This window comes from Dromaius novaehollandiae, chromosome 6, assembly GCF_036370855.1.
Source record: "Dromaius novaehollandiae isolate bDroNov1 chromosome 6, bDroNov1.hap1, whole genome shotgun sequence".
Lineage (NCBI taxonomy): Eukaryota > Metazoa > Chordata > Aves > Casuariiformes > Dromaiidae > Dromaius > Dromaius novaehollandiae.
Window position 1 is genome coordinate 8,958,496 of NC_088103.1, and position 24,729 is coordinate 8,983,224.

The 24,729-nt window shown below is 41.4% G+C and overlaps 1 protein-coding gene across 5 annotated transcripts in view; it reads left to right on the top strand.

Annotated features, from left to right (window-relative positions):
- Positions 1–24,729, top strand: part of P4HA1 (prolyl 4-hydroxylase subunit alpha 1) — a 40,215-nt gene that overhangs the window by 578 nt on the left and 14,908 nt on the right. For 2 of the 5 annotated variants that reach the window (XM_064513601.1, XM_064513603.1), the window contains exons 1-9: positions 639–795; positions 7,702–7,818; positions 8,706–8,802; positions 11,372–11,523; positions 14,486–14,623; positions 17,393–17,632; positions 18,827–19,017; positions 19,605–19,781; positions 22,472–22,542. In XM_064513601.1, the coding sequence (XP_064369671.1) occupies positions 7,731–7,818; positions 8,706–8,802; positions 11,372–11,523; positions 14,486–14,623; positions 17,393–17,632; positions 18,827–19,017; positions 19,605–19,781; positions 22,472–22,542 (1,154 nt within the window). In that variant the 5' untranslated portion in view covers positions 639–795; positions 7,702–7,730. Of the gene's footprint in view, positions 1–638; positions 796–7,701; positions 7,819–8,705; positions 8,803–11,371; positions 11,524–14,485; positions 14,624–17,392; positions 17,633–18,826; positions 19,018–19,604; positions 19,782–22,471; positions 22,543–23,607; positions 23,679–24,729 lie in introns of those variants that run through there. The other 3 variants (XM_064513599.1, XM_064513602.1, XM_064513600.1) reach the window with 2 other exon arrangements.

Here is a 24,729-nt window from a genome sequence, read left to right on the forward strand (position 1 = left end):
CTCAGGCGCAGCAGCGCTCACAATACCAGTGATGTAGTCAGCTGCGTGGATGCAGATGTGTCCACATCTGGACAAGAAATGACTAAACTCACTTAAACAATATGGTTGTTTGCTTCTATGTCCTATCTCATACTTTTCCGCAAAATGGGGCATAACACTAGCTATTTCTAGTGTTGGCAAATCACCGCTGGTTTTAGCGTTAACTGTGCATGTTTAATGTGTGGAGCCATTTAATTTTTGACTTTGCTGCATCTGGCCCGTGACCTTCCCCGCTCTGCTGAACAACTGCTAAATGCCTGCATTATGCAGGAGGAGGGTCGGGGCTGTCGGGGCTGCCTGGGCTGGGCAGGAGGTCGTTCTTTCTTCAAAGCCGGCGCCTGAAAGAAAGGAAAAAACGCCTATAAAAGTCCCTGCCTCTGCAGCAGCCTCTTCCCTGCGATTAAAGAGAAAAAAAGGCAAAACGGCGTGTGGGTCTCTTTTCTCGGGGGCGGGCGGCACCGAGCCCCGGCGCCCCGGCGGGGCCCACCCGGCGCCCACGTGGAGCGGCGGCGGCCGCGCCTGCGCAGTGCGGCGCGCGCCGCTGTGACCGAGCTCACGTAGCGCGGCGGCCGGCGGCCGCCCCCCTCCGCCCCCCCCCTCCCCGCCTCGCGCGGGCCGGGGGGGCGTGGCCTGCGCGCCTATAAAGGCGGCGGCGGGGCCCGGCGCGCGCCGTCGGTTACGCCACTCGGCGGCTCGCGGCGTGCCGTTAGCGGCGCGGCCCCTGCGCTCCCGTCCCGACCGCCGCCCTGCCCTCAGGTGAGGCCCTCGCCCCCTTCCTCCGCTTGCCCCGCCGCGGCGGGGCCCCCCCCTCGCCTTCCCCGCGGGCCGGTGGCGGCGGGGCCGCCCGCGCGCCGCGAGGGGGTGGGGGCGATACGTGGCAGGCGCGGCCGGTGTCCCGGCGGCGGCCGTTACGCAACGGGAGCCGGCGCCCTCCGGAGCCGGGCGCCGCCCGCTCCACGGGGAGGGCCGCGGCGGCCCCGCCGCTCCCCTGGGGCCGGCGGGCCGGACCGTGCCGGCCGCTGCCTGGCGGGCGGCCCCGCTGGCCCGGCCCGGCCCGGCCCGCAGAGCAGCACCGCCGGGGCTTCCCGGGCGGGCGGCGGCCCAACGGGGGCGGCTGGGACTGATCCTAGCCGCGTGCAGCTGCCCACCGGCTGCGTTGTGAGTTTAGGAGGGCCGAGGCAGCGAAGCAATTAATGTCGCGCCTGGATAAACGCCTGGGCTGCTTTGCACGAGCGCTGGAGACTGACTGCACCGGTTGTGTCCGCGCTGCACGCCGGGTGTGCAGCTGCGGGTGCTTTGTGTGGTACTTGCGTTAGGAGGAATAAGGCTTGCCTCGAGCTGTCTCTACTACTTTGGGTTGGAGAAAGCTAATTGCATTATGCAAAACCAGTTTTACATCCGAGTAACCTGCAGGAAGATACGCCCTTGTGCAGGTATCTCGATAAATTTGACTAGAGGGGAGATTTCAGCAGGGAGTCTTGAGGATGCCCTTGAATGAAGAGACAATAAGAATGTCAGTTATGATTAGAGGACATTTTTTTCCAGCTTACCTGGAAAGCTTGCATGCTTCTAGAGGAAGGATAGTTCAGACTTGTGGAAAGAAGGTCTTATTGACGTGTAAAGGATTACCCAGCATTCAGTTTGATGTGCTTTTTTTTTTTTCTGCTGAATTCAACAAGAGGAGTTGCAGAGGCTCATGAGTGCTTAAGTGTTCACCTACTTCGGTTAGGTAAAGTTTTAGTAGCAGAAAGACGCTATCAGTTATAACAAGCAGATGTACGTTAAATACAGTTTCTTACAAAACCATTCAGCTAAGCATGCAAACAGTACTCTGATGAGGGTGGAAAGTAAAGGTAATGACTTCCCAATTCGTCCAGGAAGCAGAGGCCTGCTTTTTGGGATAAGAGATGTTATCCACCTTGCTGTTCTGCACCCAGTACTACTTTCAGATCATTGTTGGATGAATTTAAATGTCTAAACCATACTATAAATCCTTTTATTGGACCTAGACTACTTTGCAGTGCTTCTTTATTATGTGCTGAAAAAACTGGTACTGATTTTTCCCCTTCCCCCTCCTTGCCCCCCTCCCCAGAGTTAAAGGAAGTGGAATATGCTCAAGTCTGGCTATGTTAAGAGTGTTAATTCTGCCATACAAGCTGTGGTTGTGGTGTAGGTGGGCACATCTGCTCTAGGTGTAATTCATTGAGCTCCTGAAGAGAAGCGCTGTTTGAAGAACTACATCTAGTGGCAGTACTGTCCTGAGCAGTTCCCGATCTGTGCTCTTCACACGTGCTAGTTGCATCTGCTTGTGGTGTTGCACAGCAAACCATATTGGAAGTGTGAGGGGGAGGAATCGCTACCTCATCTCCCAGTAAGAAATAGCTATTTGATGTGGATTCGTTCCCTTTGCTAATTCAGTGCGGAGTCCCACAAATGATGGGCCTTTTGCTGGCACAACTAAGGTGGTAGTATGGGGACAGGAGCTGCCGCAGAAACTTGTCTTGAACTACAGACTGAATATATACATTGAGACCTATGTATGGAGTCAAAGGAGAGATAAGATCTCTGACCTATAAACATTGTTGCATAATGAATGGTTTTAAATTCAAGCTTTCAAAACTATTTTGAGGCATGCACATGGATTAGAATATACCCGGTGTGCACTTTGATAAATACAAGTGACAAATAACGACTAACCTCCTGGAAGGAATGAAGAGGTTTATGGGATGAGAACTCTACCTATGTGTTGAGATCGATATAGATAAAGAAACACCTTTTTGTTTGTTTTTGAAAGTGCTGCAACACAGTATACTTGTTGAAAAAGCTTACTTTATAAATAGAGTCTATTTAACTGAAGAAGGACTGTAAATAAATAAAGTCTGCTGAAACAATGTCTCTGTTGTCTCTTGTACTGTGCATTTCTAGGCAGTGACTTCAGAGTGAATTGCTGTTCCTCTCAAAAGATAAATAGGCTTTCTGCTGTTGCAGAACAACCTGCCGGGCTAGAACTTTAGCCCAGAAAAACTCTTACCTGTTACTATTCTTCAGCTGTTGATCATTGGAATTTTGCTAGTTTCTTTATAATCACTCTTGATATCTGAAAACATTCTGTATGTCTCTATAGATACTCTGCTAATCCTTGAGCAGAGAATAAATAGGATAGCCTTCTGCTTGTTGTGTCTGGTAAGATAAGTGCTGTGCTGCAGTGCCAGTGTTGTTTGTCTTGGCTTAGAAAGTTAAAATATTGGGCTGTGAAAGGACTGTGTACATTCAGTCTTACACTGGGAGAAGCAAGAAAAAACTTGCTTTAGTTTCTTAGGTACAAATCTGTGTACAAACATCTCAGTTTTATAGTCAGACTCTTGAATGCTGCCTTCCAGGTGGTAATAAAGGAAACTTGAAATACATTTATTAGTTACTTTGCCTCTCAAATTGATCCTTATCTCTTGTTTCTGTCCCGCAGAAAGAGAGGGATTTGAAGAGAATTAAGTTCTCAGAGATGTAATATAGTGGCTGGTTTTTATTCCTTTCAAATAAAGGTAGGAACACTAAGTCCTTTATTTGTACTACCAACCAGTAAAAAAAAATTCGAAATATCACTAAAGGTAATCAGCAGACTTCTTGAAAGTAGTACTTACATTGTGACTTTGACATTAAAAAGATGCCTGAAACATCCCATGTTCTTGTGTTAGTAGCAGTTCTAGAAAATCTGCTTTCTTCTCTCACTCCTTTGATCTTAATTTAAAACCAGCCTTTAAATACAACCTGCTAGAAAACTTACATAACTGAATTCCAGTGTTTCTGTACTGAGACTGTTAAAGAGTGATGGCAGTTAACTACTCTTGGTGCTTAAGAACTTTCCCAGGTCTCCCAAGTATTTCGTTTTGAGTGATATTTCCAAGTGTGTGGTGTCACACCGTAATAACTTGAACCCTGTTCACTGAGACAGATTTACCGCAGTGAGCATCTGTCACTGTTTGTGGTGCTCTCCTCTTCCCCTCCCCTTCCCCAGCTTAGTTCTGTTTAATTGTGTGTTTCATTTTGTTTTTTTACATAAAGTGTGGTGCAGTAAGGCTTGACTAGTATTTAAATCAAAAGTTTAAGCATCCTGGAGATGTGGTGTTGATTAACAACACTGCAGCAACCTTAATTTAGAGTAGGTCACTTATTTTTTACCTGAATAAAAATGCTATTTTGGAATTAATTTAGAGCTATTCTGGAATAATTCCATATACGAGTATACCTTCTATTTCTATTTTTCATCTGTAGCTTCTTACTTTCTGGGTTCTGGTAAGCACCTGGGGGCTTGGAATTGATAGTGTTGGGGGCTGTATAAAAAGCACGTTCAGACAAACACTTTGGTTTTCAGTCACCCATTAGTGTGACTTTGGTGGTTTTGAGGTTATCACTCTTTGTAGTTTGTCTTAATTTTGCTCTTCCTTTCTGCTTGCATGGATGCTACATGCACATCCATTCTGCTGCTTCTCTTGCAATCCTGGTTCCCCTTGTAGAGCAAACACGAGGACTATACAAGAGCTCAAGGGGAAGTCTTGAGTTTCAGCATATGAAATGGCATTTTTTTGTCCATCTCTGCTATTAGGAGAATCCTGTGCCACATTTGGCAGTGTGATTCTTCTAACTGCTGCTTTGTCTTACTTGCATATTTATTTTTCTTATTTGCTTGTTCTTTGCTATTTTCTGTTTGGTTGTTTTTTGCTTTTTTTGTTTTTTCTCTGCCATGTTTCACTGTTTCAAAGCTTAGCAAACATATTCTGTATAGAAAGTTGGGAAACTCCTGATTTAAAGCTGTCAGCCTGACTCCCACTGAAATCAGGACTAACATAATTTCTTCTCTGTGTGGGTAGTAGATTCCTTCTTCTCTAAGCTGCTCATCTACCATCTTTGCATTTGCGTGAGGGACAGTTGAGGAGGAGAGTCAGACTGACAGGAATAATGTGGAGAGGATTTTCATCTTGATTTCCTTCATGTCACGGACAGGAAAAAATTAAGCCTACTTATTTGGCAGCCTGTGTGTCTAAAAGATTTCCAGCATCTGTGGTAACTGAGCTTTGTTTTTGTTGATTTGGGAATCTGTAGCTGGTCCTTTTGCAGCAGGTTTAAAGCCATGCTACTTAGCAACTGTTGTTAGGGCAGTGAAAGCTTGGCTGGCCACTGTCTTGGGCTCTCTTTCCAATTATCTGAATTCCGTCTGGAAGGGAAGCGATCGGAGGGTGACTGGAAGTTACTGGGGGGTTCTGAATCCTTGCAAATGACAGAAAAGCTGGAGACTCTGAAATGAAAGAGAAAGTGAAGTTGGAGGTCGTCTCATCTAACCTCCTGCTTAAAGCTGGGTGAGCTTGAAAGTTAGGTCAGGTTGCAGAGGGACTTACCCTGTTGAGTTTTGACGCTCTCCCAGGAGTGGAAAACCTAGTTTCTCTGGGCAGCCTGTTCCAGTGCTTAACTGGTGTCATTACGAGAAACCTTTTCCTTGTACCTAATCAGTTTCCCGTGCTGCAACTTGTGACCTTGCCGCTTGTCGTTTCTGTGTGTCTCTGAAGGTGTAAGGAGGGAGATGTTAGATGAAATGGGGTTGCAGTTGTGTTCAGACTCTGAGCAATATTGGAGCAGGCTTTAAAGGCAGGTAAAGAAGAGGAAAAACTGTTTCCAAAGCATGTTACTCAAACAGGCTTTAAGGCATCGTTCTGTCTTGCTAGGTGGAAGACTGCTACCAAGAGCCACTTGGTGGAGAGGAGACATCTTTTCTCATAATATTTTTTTTCCTTTTTTAAGGTTTCATCTTGAGTAATACTAAAGTAACTTTTATGATGGTCTCCTTGTGTTTTATTAAGTGCAATGAACAGCTCAATGAATTCTGAGTACTGATAACGTTAGCAAATATTTATTGTGTAGTAGAACCGCGCTTTGTGATCGATTCATGTGTGTATTTGCTCGACTGCTGAATGAGCAGGAGGCACTTGGCTTTCTGGAGAGCAAAACAGGAAACTAAGCAGGTTTTTTTAGTAGGCGCTCAGGTACACATCAGTGTCCCTACATATGTGGATACAGCTTTGAAGCAGAAAGTGAAAGTAAATTTCCCTGTGAGAAAACTTCCTGTAGAAGCGACCGTGGACAACAGTGCTGGTTTAGCGCATTTGTGAGGCTGAGGTCTCTGCCTGTACTGGGGAGAAAAGCAGGACTCCAGGCTTTCCCTCTCCGCGTTTTTACTTGACAGCTTTCCTTCTGCTGGTAAATGTGCCAGAATGTTTCAGCCCTTCAGTTTTGGTCAGGTAGATCTCCGATGGGTTGTAAGAGCTTGTGGCTGCCCTGCTTTGCTAGGCGCTTGTGAGCTTCCTGTTGTTGCTGGTAATGCCAGTGAAACTACTTGTCCTGCGCAAGAGGCAGCCCACAGAATCAGTAAATCCAGATCTGTATATATTTATTTCTGTTAGTGCTAGAGGTGAAAAGGAAAGGCATGAATTGCTTGGTGACTCTTCATGTGCAATAAGAAAAGATGACACTGCAATTTGATGTCCTGAGAGTATTTTCGTTATTACTTACCCTTGTGGGATGAATGATTTTTCTTTAGGTGTGATTTTTGCACTTTTCTCATTTTATTTACACCTTGTGCGAATGGCACACCTGCTTTTATGTTGTACGCTGCAAGTACTGTCAATTCGATCAAAAGCATATTGCTTTCTTCCCTAAACAGGCCGAGCCATTTTGTAGCTTTCTGGACTGGCTTTGTGATGTTTCTTTGGGAATAGAGGATTTTTCATTAGCTCTTGCCTTTGGAAGAGCTGTAAAACAGTTGTTGTTAGTATGTACAGTTGTTTTAATTTATCAAAGGAGATGCTGCACGTGAGAGGTTGAACAGACATAGACATATGGAACACAAATGCTGTGAATTCCAAGAGAACATTTAAAGTATGCATTAGTGAGGAAATCCTAGGCTGTTGTGAAGGTTCAGGATCTTGAAAGGCCATGGACTTGGCAGCTGCTATGGGAGAAAGCACTGGCCTGTGTGTCTGGTACAGACTCATCTAAGGACTGACTTTGAATCGGCCAACAGAGTAGTCTTTTGTGTCAAGGTGTACTTTCAGATGTGGATGCTGGCTGAAGAGCAGGAGCATGCAAGTAACTTCTTGCGTGGACTGGCTGCATAGGGGTTTTATTTATACCTGTTCCATGTCTTTTTGACTCATCAGAAGCAACCTTTTTCAGTGGGTGGATGAACTTGATGTTAAATATTTTAACTCGTTATTATGGTTTTCTTCACCATTTGGTTTTAGGAGTATTGTTTTTTCTTTTTGGCACTTTTTATGATACAGCTTTATCTGCAGTGTTTCTTAGATGTCAAAAAGATGAAGAATGCTTGTGATGACCCTGTCTCCAAGCTATTCTTTGTTCTGCTATTGCACAAGGCAAAAGTACTATAAGGATGTTTTTGCAGAATGGAGTCAGTCCTCTGAGAGCTTCTGTGCCCAAGCTTGCCAAGGGTAGAACTTTAAAAGAAGAATGGATTGCTGGTTGGTGAACCTCTGGTACTGAAATTCTGCTGCTCCAAGAACTAGTGGCAGTCCTGAGACAATAACCTGTCTCTTTCAAAGGTAGATTAAGATCTCTGAATAGGGAAGTTTTACCTACTGTATGTTTCTTTTGTAGGTACGTGGTGAGGAGGCAGCTATTGAACTATGGCATTCAACAAGATTTGTTATATTGTAGCCCTTGGATTGCTACTGCCTTTTTCTTATGCCCATACGGACTTCTTCACTTCCATTGGTGAGACACTTTGGTGTATATAGTACATAGCTGAAAGAATTTCTTTACATCTCTCAAAAGTCATTCAGTAATAGTAAGCTAATGGAGCACAGGGCTGTAGTCAGTACAGAACTAAATATGTTTATTAGTTCTTATGACCCCGTTGACTTTTTATTTCTGGGAGAAATATGCTTTTACTTAAGTCAGTCCAGTTAGTCCAATGACAAAGGCAAGGGTTTGCATGCATTGTGTGTTCTTCTAGGTATTGAATTTTAAACAAAATTTTGGTGTGAACTATTGCACATATGTAGAGGAAAGTGAAACAACTGTTGAGGGTACATAATGATACCGCTATGGCAGTGTACCCTCTCCTGTGTTCTAACGGCATGTAATGCAACGGGAGATGTGAAGTTTATCACTTCAAAATAAACCAGTTCAACTGCCTGCTTACAGGGAATGAAGCAATTATGAACTGAGGGACTGTTACGGGACCTATTGAAGTCATGTAAATAATCTTAAAAATTAAAAAATGGACTGATGTATGTCAAACGTGAAGTCTTTGTATGTTTTTGCAGCTTTGTCATTATTTGCTCTACATTATGTATGCTTGGATGAAAGATTACTCAGTTGCAACTGACTTCCTTTTCCAAATGAATCCTAAATTAGTTCTAATAATAAATTTGTGATACTGTGTTAATTTCCATGGCAACAAGCTTTGTCCAACATGAGTTTTTCTCCTTCAAAAAAAAAAAAAAAGAGCAAGAAGTCTTATTCAAATGCTCCTTCAGGCATCTTAGAATCCAGAAGCACTTTGGGGAGGAAGGAGTAGAAAGGAAGAAGAACTCTTATTTTCAGTTCTCATTGTTTTGTTTCTCCTTGTCTAACCAAACTGTTGACTTATTTTCTAGGTCATATGACAGACTTAATTAATACAGAAAAAGATCTGGTGGTGTCACTGAAAGATTATATCAAGGCAGAGGAGAGCAAGCTGGAGCAGATCAAAAAGTAAGCAGTTTGTTTCATAACACTAATAGTTAATAATTTGAGTCCACCCTTAATGTAAAAAGTACTTACAAGGCTGACTAAATTCGAGGAATTTTGCCTCTGGGGCAAAGATTAACTAGCAGCTTTTGCTCATTTTTTGTCCTGAATTGTTATCTCCAAGCCAGTGGTTTGTTTTGTGCAACTTTCTAATAGTGAAATCTCATCAGCCTGCTTTTCTGTATGATATCCTCGCTGTCAGGATTTGTGGCCCGTAATTCTTCAAAAGACAATCTCTACTTAGTGGCAACTAAAACCCAAGAAATCTGTAGGTGTGTGTTACAAAGACCGCCATGATGTACCAGATGGAAAAGCTCTGAAAAGTGTTGGTGCGGCTGTATTGTTCAGGAGTGTTTAAACTAGAACTCAAGGGGACTTAGCAGTGAATAGTAATAAATCATTACAGGAACAGAGCCTCTTTTTACATTCTATGTTTTGGTTTATAACCAAAATAAAGCAAAACAAAACTTCCTTAATGTTTTAAAAATAACTGAGAGCCCTGACCATTGCATTTACTATGTTGCTCAGCCCTATAGGTCTGAGGACCAGAACCCAATATCTCAGACTTTATCTCAGAACTAGAAATAAGATTTTTGTATCGCTGAACCGACGGCATTCCTGGCTTTCAAAAGTGTGTATAAATCTGTCATAAGGATGTCTAAAAAGTTTGATAGATGTATGAATTTTATTTTAACTTCTGTGGATTACATTCTGACATCTAAACTTGCAAGCTGTCTAAGAAGAAAGATTCTTTTGTCAGCCTGTTTATTTTTATCACCTTATGAAATACATGCGTTGGAATTGCTCACAGGTTTGGAAAGTTATGAGTCTCTTCTTTATAGCCACAAGTTAAGGTGGGAGCATACAGATTGGCCAGCCAAAAACATATAAATACGGTTTATCATATAAGCATCACAGCTGTGCATTTATTGTATTAGAGGTGTCCACTGTCAGGACAAAACAATTAAAATAACAGTCACAGAGATGGAAGAAACTGGAAAAAAAATCCCAGCCACTTTTGAGGCTCTGTTCTTTAGCTGAAAGATATTGGTTGTTTCTGTTGACTTAAATAAACTCAATGAAAGTCACAAATTTACTGAAATGAGGAAGATGGCTTATACCTTTGTGGGTGGCTTGTGGTGGATTTTTATGAAACAGAATCAACTCAAAGGAAATCTTGGTCTTGTGGTTGTGGCTTACAGCGGCAGTGACTTTTAGCTACTTGTTAGGTTTGATGGTCGTGTGCTGGGAAACGTGCAGTGGATTTCTTGAAGTTAGTCTCTTCAGCATTCAGCTTGTTAGAAGCTGGAGTTGTTCCACGGGAGCACTATGACCCCTCTGCTTCAGAATATGTTGATTCCTGGAGGTAACGCTATCCATCCCTTTGTTGCTGACAAGAACTACAGGCTGGGGCTGTCAGAGGGTTGGGAAACAGTTAAAAATTGTATGTGAGCATTGAATACAAACAGTGGTGCATTTAACAGTTGGAAAATTAAACATTTACCTGCTTTCGGTAAAGTATGCAAACTTAATTTGGATGTACCATGTTTCGGAGCAAGCTGATTGCCAGCCCATATACAGAGGCCCTGCAGGCTACAGATGCTGTGTTTGCTTTATATTGATGTTGCTGCCTGGTATTCTCTGTGGAGTGTGGCTTTGTTAACACTATTTTATGCTGTGTGCAGAGTGTTGCTATATGTCTTGATGTTCTAGGTCTGTGTTGCCTTGGATAGGGAGGGGAAGCTTGGCTGTTTTGCAGACGTAGCATTGTGCTGTTGCTCTTGGCATGGCTGACGTGCCTGCTGACTTGAGACTCAAGTATACTGGATGCTTCCACTAGAGTGGTAGGCAGATGAGCGGCAGTAGCGTTGAAAGGTTTGCTTATTTCGGGATGAATTGGAGTTGTGAATGGCTTATGTCGCTGAAAGAATTAGGGAAGTTTGCCGAGTCAGAGCTGTAGCATCACAGAATTGATTTGGGCTTCTCATTTGGAGCCTAAGAGCTATGTTTTTTTCATGTAAGTTTATAATATGGAAAGCAGTTTTGTGGTGGGAGGCAAGGGGCTTAGAACAGATTAGAGAGTGTCTCAAAGTAAAATAATTTGGGACATGTATGTTGAACTACCTTTTTGTAAACTTTAGAAAAAGTGCATTTAAAAATACATGACCAAAAATGTGGGTAAAGCTTTGTATTTGATTAGTCCTGCGTGAAAACTCATAATGGACCTGCTGGCACGCTTTGTTTGATATTTGTAGGAAGGAGTTCTTTCTGCAGTGTTCCAGCAAAGATCGCAAGAGCAATACAAGTTTAAAACATAGACTGCAGCTGAGGAAGAGGATTTTTTCCAAAACAAAAAAAGGCCTTTTTGTTTCTTCCAGAAGAGCTTTACACATATACTGTAAAACATATACACAGATACTATAAAAGCCTGTACTTTTGTACTGGGATTTTTACTAGCCAAATCTTGGGTAGTTCTGTAGTGCAGTGGAAGACTTTTAAATGAAACTATAATTAATACATCTTTTCACTATAGATGGGCAGAGAAATTAGATCAGCTGACAGACACTGCTACAAAAGACCCAGAGGGATTTTTGGGACATCCTGTAAATGCATTCAAGTTGATGAAGCGGCTTAACACGGAGTGGGGTGAGCTGGAGAACCTGGTTCTGAAGGACATGTCAGACGGTAAGTATGCCTGCAGTAAAAACAGTGATCATATTGTAAGTGCAGTTATTTTGACTTATGTCTTTCATATGTCACAGGCTGAACTAGACTTTCAGCTCTGTTTTCAAGATGCCTTCATTAAAGCACATAAACAAACAGCCTAGAAGATCTGCTACTTTGCTGTCAAAGTACTATAATTTGAGCGCTAAAAAAATTCCACAAAACTCTGATGTTTAGAGTGAGTCATCTCCATGGAGGCTTTAAATTTTGCAAGCGGTCGGGGGTTGCAGGAGATCAGGGCTGCTTCATCTGCTCTCCTGCTCCATATAATCTGTTACAGAGTTTTACCTCCAAGTTTGATAACTTCATTTTTCAGGATGAAAAGAGATTTTTCTGTGGAAGCGTGTTGTCAAACTTCTGTGGAACCCCTGGCTTAAATTAGAAAAAGGGTGGAAAAAAATGCCTTCCAAGTGCAAGGCATGTGGGGCTGTCTTTGAGTAGTTGAGTGCTGTGGCTGCTGATATGCCTGGTCTTGTTAAGGTGCGATAGTGTGAAACCTGAATGTTGGCAGAGACTGAGTGTTTGTGAAACTGATACGAATTAGTGGTAACTGTACTTTGCTGCCTTTGTTCCTCAGCAGGAGTGAAAACTCTTTGCAAGGACAGAGGACACCAAATAACAGCTGACTATGAAAGAGACTTAGCAGCCAGGAATTTGGGATAATTGTTTGGTCTATAAGAATCCATGTCAACAACTAACTGATACCAGGTGTAGGTTTGTAGTTAGAAATGACAAAAAGCAGAGCTTTCGGGCATGGGGGGGAACCCAGGCATGCATAGTCTCTAATAAGAATTCAGCGCATTGAGCTTCACGGTTGTTGCTGTGGGAGACCAAATGTTCTAATTGAAAAGGCTCTTCGCCATTTGCCAGAAATCTGGACCAATGCATCTTAAGCCCCTCTTCTGAATGGGGGAGAAAAAGAAAAAAAACTAGACCATTTTGTTTTATGAAAATTGTCAGGAAAAGGGAAAATGTTGGGGGAAGCATAATACTGTAAAAGAAAGGATGCGAAGGAGTCGAAGAAGGTTGTTTGTGGCAAGGTTTCCTGCTTAAAAAGAAAACAGATAGTGTTATGAGGTCAGAATGGTTAAAAAGGTCTACTAAATGTGGCAGAAATGACAAATTCAGCCAGTTTTTTTTAATGGCTTTGCAGCTAAGTTGTGTGTATTACCCTTTTATTGCTTGGAACTGCATTTGTTTGGTTTTGATTATGCTGCTTAGTTTTCGAGCTGGCGGATATTAAATGCACTTGATAGGCATCTTAGTGGTACCATCCTTAGAATGGGAAAGTTATAAAGCCTGTTGTGCTTCTAGATCTTAGGACAAAAGAGTTTGTCAAGGAGAAAAGTTGCTTCTATGAAAAAGTCTGACAGACACTCGGACACTTTCACTGAAGTAACTTTTCTCCTTGCCAAACTCTTTTGCTGGCATTAGGACACTTGTTCTGCCTTCCTCCCAGTGACCTCCTGGTTTTGCAGAGCTGTCTTTACCTCATCAGTGCAAATAGCTCATAAGCTTCTTAATTGTGGAGAAGGAGAACGGGAAAAACAGAGGCCATTCTCCCACTGAAGAGAGGATAACTCATTAACGCTACGGGAGGGGCCCTTGAAGTAAAAGCAGTAAGAGTGATTGTATATGTGTTCACCAGAGAGAAGTAGGAATGCTTTCATGACAGCCTGTCTCCTGAAATTCCTGTTATGAAACCAGATTGTCTACCGTGTGCCTGGCAAATGCTATTATAAATTTGAGGAGTATGAGGTTGAAGTTGATCTTGGTTTAATATTTTGTCCCAATGAAAAAATGTGGGGTGACAGAACAAATTCTGTATTTGGAGACATCTCTTTTCCGCTTGCTTATGATTTCAGTCTCCCTACAAAGAGGGAGAACGTCCATGTTGAAGTAAAATTGTGGCCAGCTTTCCTCGAATGTAGAAAGGATACGGAAGCACTCTGCAGTGCTGTTATGCAGCAGTGTCAGAAATCTTTTGGTTGAAATACGGCAGATATACCATCTTTTCCCTCATGTCTCTCTTTTCACATCAGTCTGGTAAAGAAAGGCTGAATATCAGCACTGAATATTTTTGAAATGTTAAAAGGAAGGTTCTTACAATTGGAGAGAGTATAATTAAGTTGTTGTGGGGGAATCCTGGACCTTAACATGTTTATGGGATCTGCAATTGACTTTGGTGTTGGGATTTCACAGTAGATGTTTACATGCAACCCTAATGACTGGGGAGGCTTCCTGGAGAGAATATCGTTTTAATTTATAGAACCTGCTTCTCTTGTTGTTCCAAAAACTTCACCCTAGTGCACCTGTCAACAGCAAATGCAAGCAAACAAATCGCTAGGTTTTATTTTGTTGTTCCTTTGCTGTCTTTTCTGAAAACAGTTGAAATGCTACCGTTTCAAAATGTGTCTCTAGTTGGATTTTGAGTTTTGTGAAAATAAGCAACTTTCTTGAGAAGCCTCTTTAACTTTGGATGTTTCTCAAGTTTGTATGTAAATAAGTTAATGTCAAAATCTTCAAAAAAGCAGTTAGGTTCCTAGCACCTGTTTAGCTGCCTAAGGTTCTGTCAAAAGCTGTTGGAGGGTAGATGGCAACATTTTGTTTTCATCTTCATACTGACCAGCCTTAATCTTTGCACTGTTTTTCCTTAGTGATTGTTTTTTCCATCCTAAAGTATTTGTAAGTTCCATGTTACTGAACAGAAAACCTTTTGGAAGAAGGTTTGAGTGGGACGGTTACAGAAGCCATCAGCACAGTACCTGTAATGTTCTCCATGTAGTGGTGATCTTTTTGTTGTATGTAAATTTATTATTTTATTCTATTTTTTTTACTTTCAGTGTAGGGAGTCATTTCTCACGTAATGTTCTTAATAGAATTCTTAGGACAAAAAAGGCCAAATGTTTCCCTGTCTTCACAGGTTTTATCTCCAACATGACTATCCAGCGCCAGTTTTTCCCAAATGATGAAGATCAGACTGGTGCCGCAAAAGCTCTCTTGCGGCTTCAAGACACGTATAATTTGGATACGGACACCCTCTCGAGAGGCAATCTTCCAGGTAAGACTCATCTACGTTATGTTCTGAAGACACTTGTGAACTTACTAAAGGTCCTGATTACAAATCCTTTGACTTTTCCTCTTGTTTAATTGTGTAGTGTGAAGGTAACAGTATGAAAACATTTGAGCTGGCTAATAATTTATGAAAAATGGTATGATGTGGGTAATTGAATACAAGCTGATGTAGGTGTAATTTTTAACTCTGCCACGGTTCAGGGGAGAGCCTGTTGCTTCAGACTGAACTGGTGGAGAGGAACCAGGGAGACCTGACCCACTCTGGGCATACTGTCAGGTCCATCCTCACGGTTGTTCTGTTGGAAAGTAAATTCACTTGGCTTTGCTGCCTGATGGGCTCTGCTGCTGGCACACTGTCTTTCAAGTTACTGTGGTAAAAGTTTTGCATGGAATACAAGGTTCATTCTGAATTTAAACTTCACTTTGTTCCGTCATTCTCCTACTCTCCTCACATATTCATTTCCTGCTTGTGCTAGAACTTGAAAATTTCTATTTAGACTTGCAAATTAATTTTTTCTTTCCATTTATATACCTGCTTCTTGTCTTGCTTGAAATACCATGATTAGCCTGGACTGGATATGCATTCTTACCTGAATGCAAGACCTTAAATGTATGGCTTAAATTTAATTAAATGGGCAAATGAGATCACTGCCTGAAAAAGTGGTTAAATTAAAAAAAAAAAAAAAGAAAAAAGAAAAAAAAAGCCAAGTTTAGTTGAAGTCTACATCCTCAATTTATGGTAAGAGAATTTAGCGCTAATAGGTCTTAATAAAAAAAAAAAATCATTAGGAATAAAATCTTGCTTGAGTGAGTATTTTCCTTGTGTTAATCTAGCTGTATACTGGCCGATGCTTAGTTTTATAGCACGTTGTAATGCATTTTAACAAAACTGGTTTTATCATTCATTTCCCCTTTCCCTCTCAGTGATAAGATGGACCTTTGGGGTTGGGAATTGTAAAATGTTAAGTGACTTAAGTTTCTTTGAGCTTAAGTTTCATAGTCTGTATAAACTGTAAGAAAAAATCCAGGAGCATATGGTGCACATACAAAACACTTGTGCTTACATGACTTTACCTGAGATAATCTTTAACAGATTATAGGTGGGAGAAGACACTTCTTTCTTATTAAAGACTTTCTCTGCCAGTTTTTCCTCTAATTTCCTCTGTTCACAAATACTGCTGTGCCAACTGGCCAAAAATCTGCGCTGTACAATCCGTGTTTCTTTGCCAACACCCACTGTGGTCAGATGTCTAATAAAATTAAGAGTAATTGGCTTTATATGTTATGATGTATAACCCTTGCTTCTGAGTTTGGTTCAGGACTTTGAAACAAAGACCTACAGTTTCATTCTACTACAGAACAAAGTTCGTTATTTTTTTCAGATAACGGTACAAAAATACAAAATGAAGTGGTTTGGGTGGACTGCAGTTTATTGCTTCTTTTGAATCACTGTACAGTCCAAACTGTGCATAAAAAAAGGTCTAATTGCAGAATGAAAAGTTCTGGAGTGTAAAAGAAAATAGGTTGGTATTCTGGCTTTCAAGGCTGCTCAGTGGAATATCCCACGTGGTCACTTGTTTGTGTTGTCTTTTTTCCCAGGGAATTTCTATTGCTAGGTGGCCAAGTTTTGATCAGAATTTTAACTACTGTCATTTGCCTGTTACACAACTATCGCTGTCACATTGCTTATTACTACTCTCTTTTTGACTTCCTGTGTTACAAGTTACGTTGTTTCTTTAATTATCAGTGCTATTTGATTATTGCTGTTTTAAGCAGCCTTTTAAGTCTTCTTTTCATCTATAGATGTTAAGCTGCTTCTGCAGCCGTCACTCGTTCCAGAGGATCTCTGTGTGCCCTTCTGCTGTCACTTTACCAGACTATCTAGTCTTTGCATTGTCTTAGAGTTTGCAGGTATCTTCAGGTTCAAAACTCTGAAATAGGATACAGGGTAGATCACCAGGTGTTTAATTAGTGAGCAGAAACAAAGTTGTTCTGTGGGATACTCCTTTTTGTGGGCTTTCTCTTCAGCTATTTAGTCTCCCAAGGCTTGTCTTCAATAGAAAATTACAGCTGTGGGAGCTGGTGTGAGAAATTCAGGATTTATTAGGTAGTTAGGAATATAACTTTAGCTGTAAAACTGGCAGAATCTTGGACAAGAAGAAAAATTGCTTCTCTGTCTGAGTTTCCTTTTTTCATTATCTCAGATATTTTGGTTCCTTTTTACAAGATTAAATTTGGTTTTTCAGCGGGCCTTAATTTACAGTAGCAAAAAATAGGAATCTGTAATTTGCTTACTAGAGCTTTAATCTCTCAGAGGTCCTTTAAAATGTTTCTAAAAATGACTGACTTCAAAATCTTCAGCAGCTGGGCTTTTACTGACTACTGTTTTCTTTTTCTTCCCCCACTAAGTAGTTCCTAGCAAGATGTTCTTCAGTAACATTTTGAAAGCAATAATATAAAATCTTTGGAAACTGATTTCTGCAACTTCATATTGAAACTTGTTGGTGGCATTTTGGCAATGGAAAACTATGTTTAACCACTTCTTTGTTCTGCCATGGGATTTATAGGCTTTAAATATTTGGATGGAGTCTGCAACAAATAGCCACCACAGAAGGCAGATGTTTAAGAATAAAAGCTGAACAGAAATCAACTGTGCTGTGATGCATAAAGAATAGCTGAATGTTACCCTGAAGATCTGTCCAGAATTCTGTGTCAAATCTGCTTTTTTTTTTTTTTCTTTTTTCTCTTAACATAGGTGTAAAGCACAAATCCTTTTTAACAGCTGAAGATTGCTTTGAGCTGGGGAAGATTGCCTATACTGAGGCTGACTACTACCATACCGAGCTCTGGATGGAACAAGCTCTGAAACAGCTGGATGAGGGAGAAGTTTCTTCTGCGGATAAAGTCTACATTCTGGACTATCTGAGTTACGCCGTGTACCAGCAAGGGGATCTGAGCAAAGCAGTGATGCTCACCAAGCGCCTTCTTGAACTGGGTATGTGGAGAGAGATCCACAGCTCAGCAAGATCTAGCTCTGTGATCTCGCAGGTGTCAGCGTCTGAGTCGTACAGAGGAACGTCGGTCTTGCATTCTGACTTGTATATATTTTTTTAAATTGATTATTACTGGTATTACAGTTAACGTCTTGGTGTAGTTTTCAATACAATAAGACTTCTATCATAAATCGTATTTTGCTGCCACTTTAAATGGGCAATTATATTCTAAACTACAGTGACAGAAAGTGTCGTGGTTAACAGTTGCTCCTTTCTGTTCAAGTATTTTTTGCCTCCTGTCGCTATTAGCTTCTAATGACCAATTTTAGTCATTACTGTCTGAAATTGTTTTTCTTACTTTCCTGTGCTCTAGAATAAGTTTACATTACTTTCCCTTCAGTACAGGCAAGGAAAAAATTAATGAAATTGAAACTAAGTTGATAATACCTGACTCTCTCCAAATTTTTGTTCAAATGCAAAGTGATTACACTTGAGCTGAAAAAATTGGAAAAAATAAGAAATACGTTACGCAATACAATGAGCTAAAATTCTGTCCATCTTAGGAGATATGAAATGCATTTATCTTTCTGTACGTACTCCACTGTGTAGAAGATGGCTTGGGAAGTTTAGAACCAAATCTAACTGTTTTATAGCAATGGCTAGTGAGAACCCTTTATTAATGAATTGAAGCAAATTGTGTGCAAGTGCAGTGACTGTTAGCAGTTTTGTCACCAGCAATCTCAATTCCCGTCAGAGCAGTTGTTTGTTGTAAAGCCAGTCGTGGTGTCCCAGCTCTCACCCTGTCCGTTCCCATTTCCTTGTCCCTCCCTCTCTGCTTGTATTGACTGGAATGACCAAAACCTGTTTATTCTTAGTGCTCGGACACCTGTGAGTGCTGAGGATGCTGGCCTCACCGTAAGCAGTTTCTTAAATATGAATGAGTTAAGCTTAAATCTGAAGCTCCTCAGATGAATAAGGCTATGTGCATGCTACAGGCCAGCATCACTTACGGACTAGCTCAGTTTTAACTATACTGAGAATGTTCTCCAGCCAGAATAACAGAAGTTTCCTAATTTTTGTTTGAGAAGCAGTAGTGCGTGTCTGTTTTGTTTTTCTGCTTGTAGATAGCCTCTCCTGTGCGCTGCTTTGCAAGTTGTTAACTCGCCAGTGTTTCTTGTCCATTTCTTTGTCAATAGATCCTGAACATCAAAGAGCAAATGGGAACATGAAATATTTTGAATATATCATGGCTAAAGATAAAGAAGCAAATAAATCTAGTACGGAGTCAGAAGACCAGGCGGAGAAGGAAACTGAGGTTAAGAAAAAGGATTACCTGCCTGAGAGAAGGAAGTACGAAATGCTGTGCCGTGGGGAGGGTCTCAAAATGGTAAAGTGGACTAAAACAGTAGACTGTTTTAAAATGTACGAATGTACAAACCCAACCATAACAAAACATTGTCAGGAGTTTGTATGTGGCCTGAAAGCAAGGAAGCTGTTGTAGCACTTGGCTGAGCATATAGAGCTGAGGATTAGCGTGTGCTGGACTTCTTCCCTGTTTCATTCTGTCCAGTAAAGAAAAAATAATACTTCCACAGACACTGCTGACTGACTTAATAAGCCAGTGAACCCACTAAGTAATTGCAAATAACTGAACAAGTATGCTGTAGTGTAGATTTATATATGGTATTGAATGAGGTTTTTTTCCTTCAGCAACAAAATTATTTTCAATAGGACTTAGCTATGTAAGTACTTAGCCGTGTAAAGTACTGCTTGTTGCACCATTACAGAGTAACATTCATTTGCTTAAAGCACTGATTTCTCAAACTTAAAGTATCTCTTTAAGCAGTAACATAAAAGTAAGATGGGGAAAACGAATTGTTCCTGTATCTTGTTCTCAGGACATTTAATATTTCTTAGAGGTACTGATGTTAAATAGATGTCTTCTGATTATCTCTTGCTCTATCATGCTTTCAGACCCCACGGAGGCAAAAAAGGCTCTTCTGCCGCTACTATGATGGAAACAGAAATCCTAGGTACATTCTGGGTCCTGTCAAACAGGAAGATGAGTGGGACAAACCTCGAATCGTTCGTTTCCTTGACATCATCTCCGACGAAGAGATCGAAACTGTGAAAGAACTAGCAAAGCCAAGGGTAAATGCCTTACATTTCTTTGCCTTTTGGAGTCCTAAATTCTGTTCGAAGTGGGGTGTGTGTGAGAGATTCTGTGTCCTCTTGAATGCAGAGGTGCGTGCAGCTGGGCGCGTGCCGTGTGCTTCCTCACCTCGTAACTCTCGGTGGCACGCTGCTTAAGGGGGACAGTGGGGAAGTTAGAAATTGTGTAATTAAGAGAGCCAGGTAACAGCAGCCCAGGACTGTCAGACTTTTCTAGAAGACACAATTTCAGCATGAGCTGTTTCAGATAAGGAGAAGAACGCTCCACGACAGAAAACATGCTGCAGCTAGGTTGCCTTGAAATACACCTGTCACCTGGGTATTTTGGATGTTTTTGTTTTCTTAATTCGATATTTGCCAAAGTTATGACATGGAGAAGAGTGCCTTCTAGGGAAAGGCAGCTGTTCCTCTGGTCTTGGATGTCACCTTATTTTAATGTACTGAATCAACAATAACAAACAGTAGTATTCTCCATTCAGTATAAAATTGACTTTGTGTCCCAGGTTTTGTGTATGTCTTTTGGTTTGAAGTTACCTGGGGGCAAAAGAGCTTTAACGAGGCAGTACTTAGTTGGTGGCATTCAGCTGCTTGTTCACCATTTCAGCTTACAAAATCCTGTTTGAGAAACCAGATCCCAAGGTTCTTGTTTCTGGATTAAAAATAATATAGCTCAACTGTCAGAATGTAACAGGAGTGTCCAAGATGAAGAGGAAAAAAGAAAAAACCTGACTGACTTGCCTTCTATATCCATGTGGTTTGACTGTGCAGCTCCAAATGTGCATTTAAGATACAGTCAAGTTGATTTATTTTCGTATGAGTTGCCAGTTACTTCTAAAATAAGATTTAAACTTGTCTAAATCATTTCCCTGCCCTTTCCTTTGTTTTTAGCCTAAATGGCTCTTGGTCCAGAGAAAGCTGAGCAGGTGTAGGTTAGAAGAATATGTGCGTTAATTATGGGACAGACTGTTAGCTAGGACTGTTACAAATTAAGACAGATGTGGGTTATACATGGGTACATCAATCATGAGGCTGTCTTTGGTTGCAGCCCTGAGTAGGAGGTAGACAGAAGGGAATTTTAAAGCTTGGTAAAGGCTGATGCATTGTATTTGTGAAGTAACATTTTGAACCGTAAACAAGAAAGTACAAACAGTTCTCTTCATCTACCCCTAAAACATCTGCCTTGCTGCGGATCTGCGAGTCGGAGCCCCAGTTGTTTGACGATTAAACCCCTTTGCTGCTGCAGAAAAGCCCTGGCATTATGTCTCTGAAATATGACTAAATCGTTTCTTTATGGAATAGAAATAAACCTCATAGCTGAAAATAGAAAAACTGCATGAATCTCTGAACATGTGGCAGATTTAAACTTCTAAACTTGCTGAGATAATTGTTTTCCTACAAAATGTTTGACTTGGGGTAAAGCCCTGCAGATGCACAGTTCATTAATGTAGAAGCATCCTTACAGTGTTAGCGTTCCTCATATTTCCTGCAGCCTAGCTCTTGCAGGGCTTGGTAACCGGTGTAGCAGGAGACTGTGGATTTTTGAGACGGAAAGGTTGTCTCCTTCCTTCTGGATGCCAGAGATACTAACTCTCTCTGCCTCTCGGAAGGCACAGCTGTCTGGTCTGCGTCCAGCCTTCTGCTCTGGCATAAGCTGTCAAGATGAAAGGGTATTGCTCAGCTTTGGGAGTCTCTCTGGAGTGACAGTTTGTGCTTCTGCTTGGAATGAGAGGAGAGGCTGCGTATTAAGAGTCCCTCCTACCTGGTTCTGTTAGTAGGGATGGAGAAGCTTTGATTTCCTTATTTATTTATTTATGTAACAATAGAAAAAAAAATCTTCTAATTATTATGGGACTTGGTATGCCTTTTTGTACCTAGAAATGACCAAAATGTGAAACTTTTCTCTGAAAACTGGGCTCTGAAGCTGAAGCTTTCCAGCTATGACTGATGGAGAGTGTCTAATAGCCCATGAACAACGTTATGTAGTGCATGTAAGATACTGAATCAGAATAAATGGGGTGGTGCCACGTAGCTGCAGGATGATGGAGGGAAAGGCAAGGCCTGGGGGCAGGAGTTCTCACTCCGGGTGAGTAAGGACTACGAGGTAAATGTGTCCGTAGTCTGAACCAAGTCATTAGTCTTTGTTAGCAGTCAGTGGCAGAGGAGTTCACTTCAGTGCTGCTGTGGCTAAGGAAAGAGTCACCAAGGTAGGGATTTAATCATATTCCCTTTACACAAGAGCAGTGATTTGGTTTAACTGTAAAGCTTATTTTACCTGTGCAGGACAATGTGTTAACAAAGGACCGATTGTACGTGTGTCATATTGCACAGCTGCCAGCAGCTGTTCAAATATGAAGGAAATGAAAATTTCTAGTTTACTTTATTCAGACAGCTGTTCCTCTTGCTCCAGAAATGGAAACACTATTTCCTGGAAAACTCGATTTTTCTCTAAGATGCTGTTAAAACTTCTTTTAGTAAAACTGGAGACTTCCCCTTCCTACCCATCACAGCTTCCGATTTTTTCCCCTCCTTAAAAGGGACACCAGCACGGAAGGTGACTGGGTGGCTTGCGTGGCAGCTTGTGTGGCGTTTCCGTAGGCTTCTGAATGGTCGGATTGCTGTGATGCAGTATGTGCTTTGTAATGCAACTATTCTGATGGTTCGCTTCACAGCTGAGGCGAGCCACCATTTCAAACCCCATAACAGGAGCCTTGGAGACGGCACATTACAGAATTAGCAAAAGGTAAGAGAGCTCTATGCCAGACGTTTTGGGCCTGTAATGAGTGCGTACATTCTGCTCATTATGGGGAAAGAGGTGGTCTAAAAAGACAACTTTGGCTTTGTAGTCCACCACTTTATTACATGCAGATGTTGTAACAGACTGTTACTGCTGAGTTTCGCAGTCTTTTCCTTCAGCTGGAAGTTCTGGAAGAAAAAAAGTCACCTTCTCGGTGTGTGTTCCCAATTAATAATCTGTACAAGAAGCAGATCTCTTAAATACATTCAATGTACAAAACACACGAAAGTACAAAACCTTCAGTAGAACCCACCTTTTTTAAATTCCCTTTCCCTTGCTGCTATCAATTAAAACTTGTCCTCCTTTTCCTTGCAAAATCGAGCAGACCGCTCATAAAGTGCTTTCACATGCATACGAGATGCCTCAAGTCGTTATCCTGCGTGACAGCTGGATTGGCTTGCAAAACACTCGTTCATTAGTCGCCCAGAATTTCACGGTCCAAGATAATCCCTCACTCCTGTCTGGGCTTTTGCCTGCTGCTGATGCAAATTTGGCAGGAAGCGAACTCCTTTTTTAACTGGACTCCTGGTTCTTTCCAGTTTGCCTATGAAATACTGCAAATCTTGAATTTAGCAACTGTTTTCCAAATTTTGCTTCAAGAGAAAGTCTGGCTATCTTGAAAAGAACCGTACCCCTCCTCCTCCTGATTTGGGTAGTGGTGATTAAAGTTTGGTTAAGCCAAAATTCTCAAAAAAGTTAAACTTCTGCATGAAGAGGAATTGTCTGGGAAACTCAGCATCATAAACTACTTGCAGAAAGTCTCTAGTTAAAAAAAAAAAAAAAAAAAAAAAAACAAAGAAGGAAAAAAGTGAAAGGACAATCTAACCAAATTTTTCCAACCAATTTGCTTTGATTTGGAAATGGCAGCTACAGCTTCTGTTGCCCTTCTAATATTGCCAATTTAAGAGCATTGCATACCATCCAGACCAATCGGAACCCTTTCAAACACCTGTGGCTTGGCAAAAAGCAGCCTACTAGGTGGGTAAGCCCTTGTCCTTTCTCTTTTTGTAGCTGAGCCGAGCTACTGTGCATGACCCTGAGACTGGGAAACTGACCACAGCACATTACAGAGTCTCTAAGAGGTAAGGGAACGTCTTCCGAACGTGCGCCCAGTCCGAGGAAGTCTGTTCTGGGACTGCACTGCTTCATCGCTAAACGGGGGGCACATACGGATTTTGCACGACTGGTGTATTCGTTCTCTTTAGAAGAAAAAGAATGACCTAAAGCAAAATGAACTGTCGTAATAAAGCAAGTGGTCTGCTGAAATGTGAACTACTTTTAAATGTTAGTGGTAGCTAAAGCTGAAGTTTCCACTTTTGCTTGTCATGGCCTGTATAATGCGACTAATGTACTAAAAATGTTGTCGAAGTGAAGGGTTCTGCTTACACTAACAACTGGAGGAGGCTGTATGTCACTCATCTACACCACTAAATTTCAGTATCGATGCACACTGCACTGAGAAGTAGGCACCGATGAGCTGCTATAATTCACAGGTTTAGCACAAGTTAATGTAGCTTGTAACTTTAATAATACTAAACAATTGAAAATAGTTGCTGCTCTAATAGCGTAGTGTTCATTCATATTTTTTGAACAAAAAAGAAATTAGAAAGACCTAATAGCTTAAGCAGAAAAGTGTTTTATTTATTTATTTAATACTTTTAAAAGGTTACAGTACTTCCAAATACTCATCACAGAAAGTTGATTGATCCAGGGATGATTATAACTGGTATGGAAAGTAGCAAACATTACAGCCGAGATCTGATCTTTAAAAGCAGGCTTGTTATAAGTAGCGGCAAGTTAAAAACTTCTTATTTACGTGCGCACCCCTCTGCATTGCATTTTTTGCAACATGTACTTCTACTCTTTAAAGCGCGTGCAAATATTTGGAGTCTTTTCAGGACTGTTGGAAGCGAGCTCTTACATATTTGTTCCTTAAAACTGCCTTCATAGGGCCTGTCCAGAATGACTTTAGGAAGATATGGCTTATTTGACATGCATTAGATTTAATTCTTTTTAAAATTTTATTTTTAAGTCTTTTTGTGTTGTGTTTGTTTCTTGTTCATCTGTGACTGTGCATTTTGCAGAAAGCATTTGTTCAGTTTCAAGATTTATCTTCTGTGACACAACTGGTTT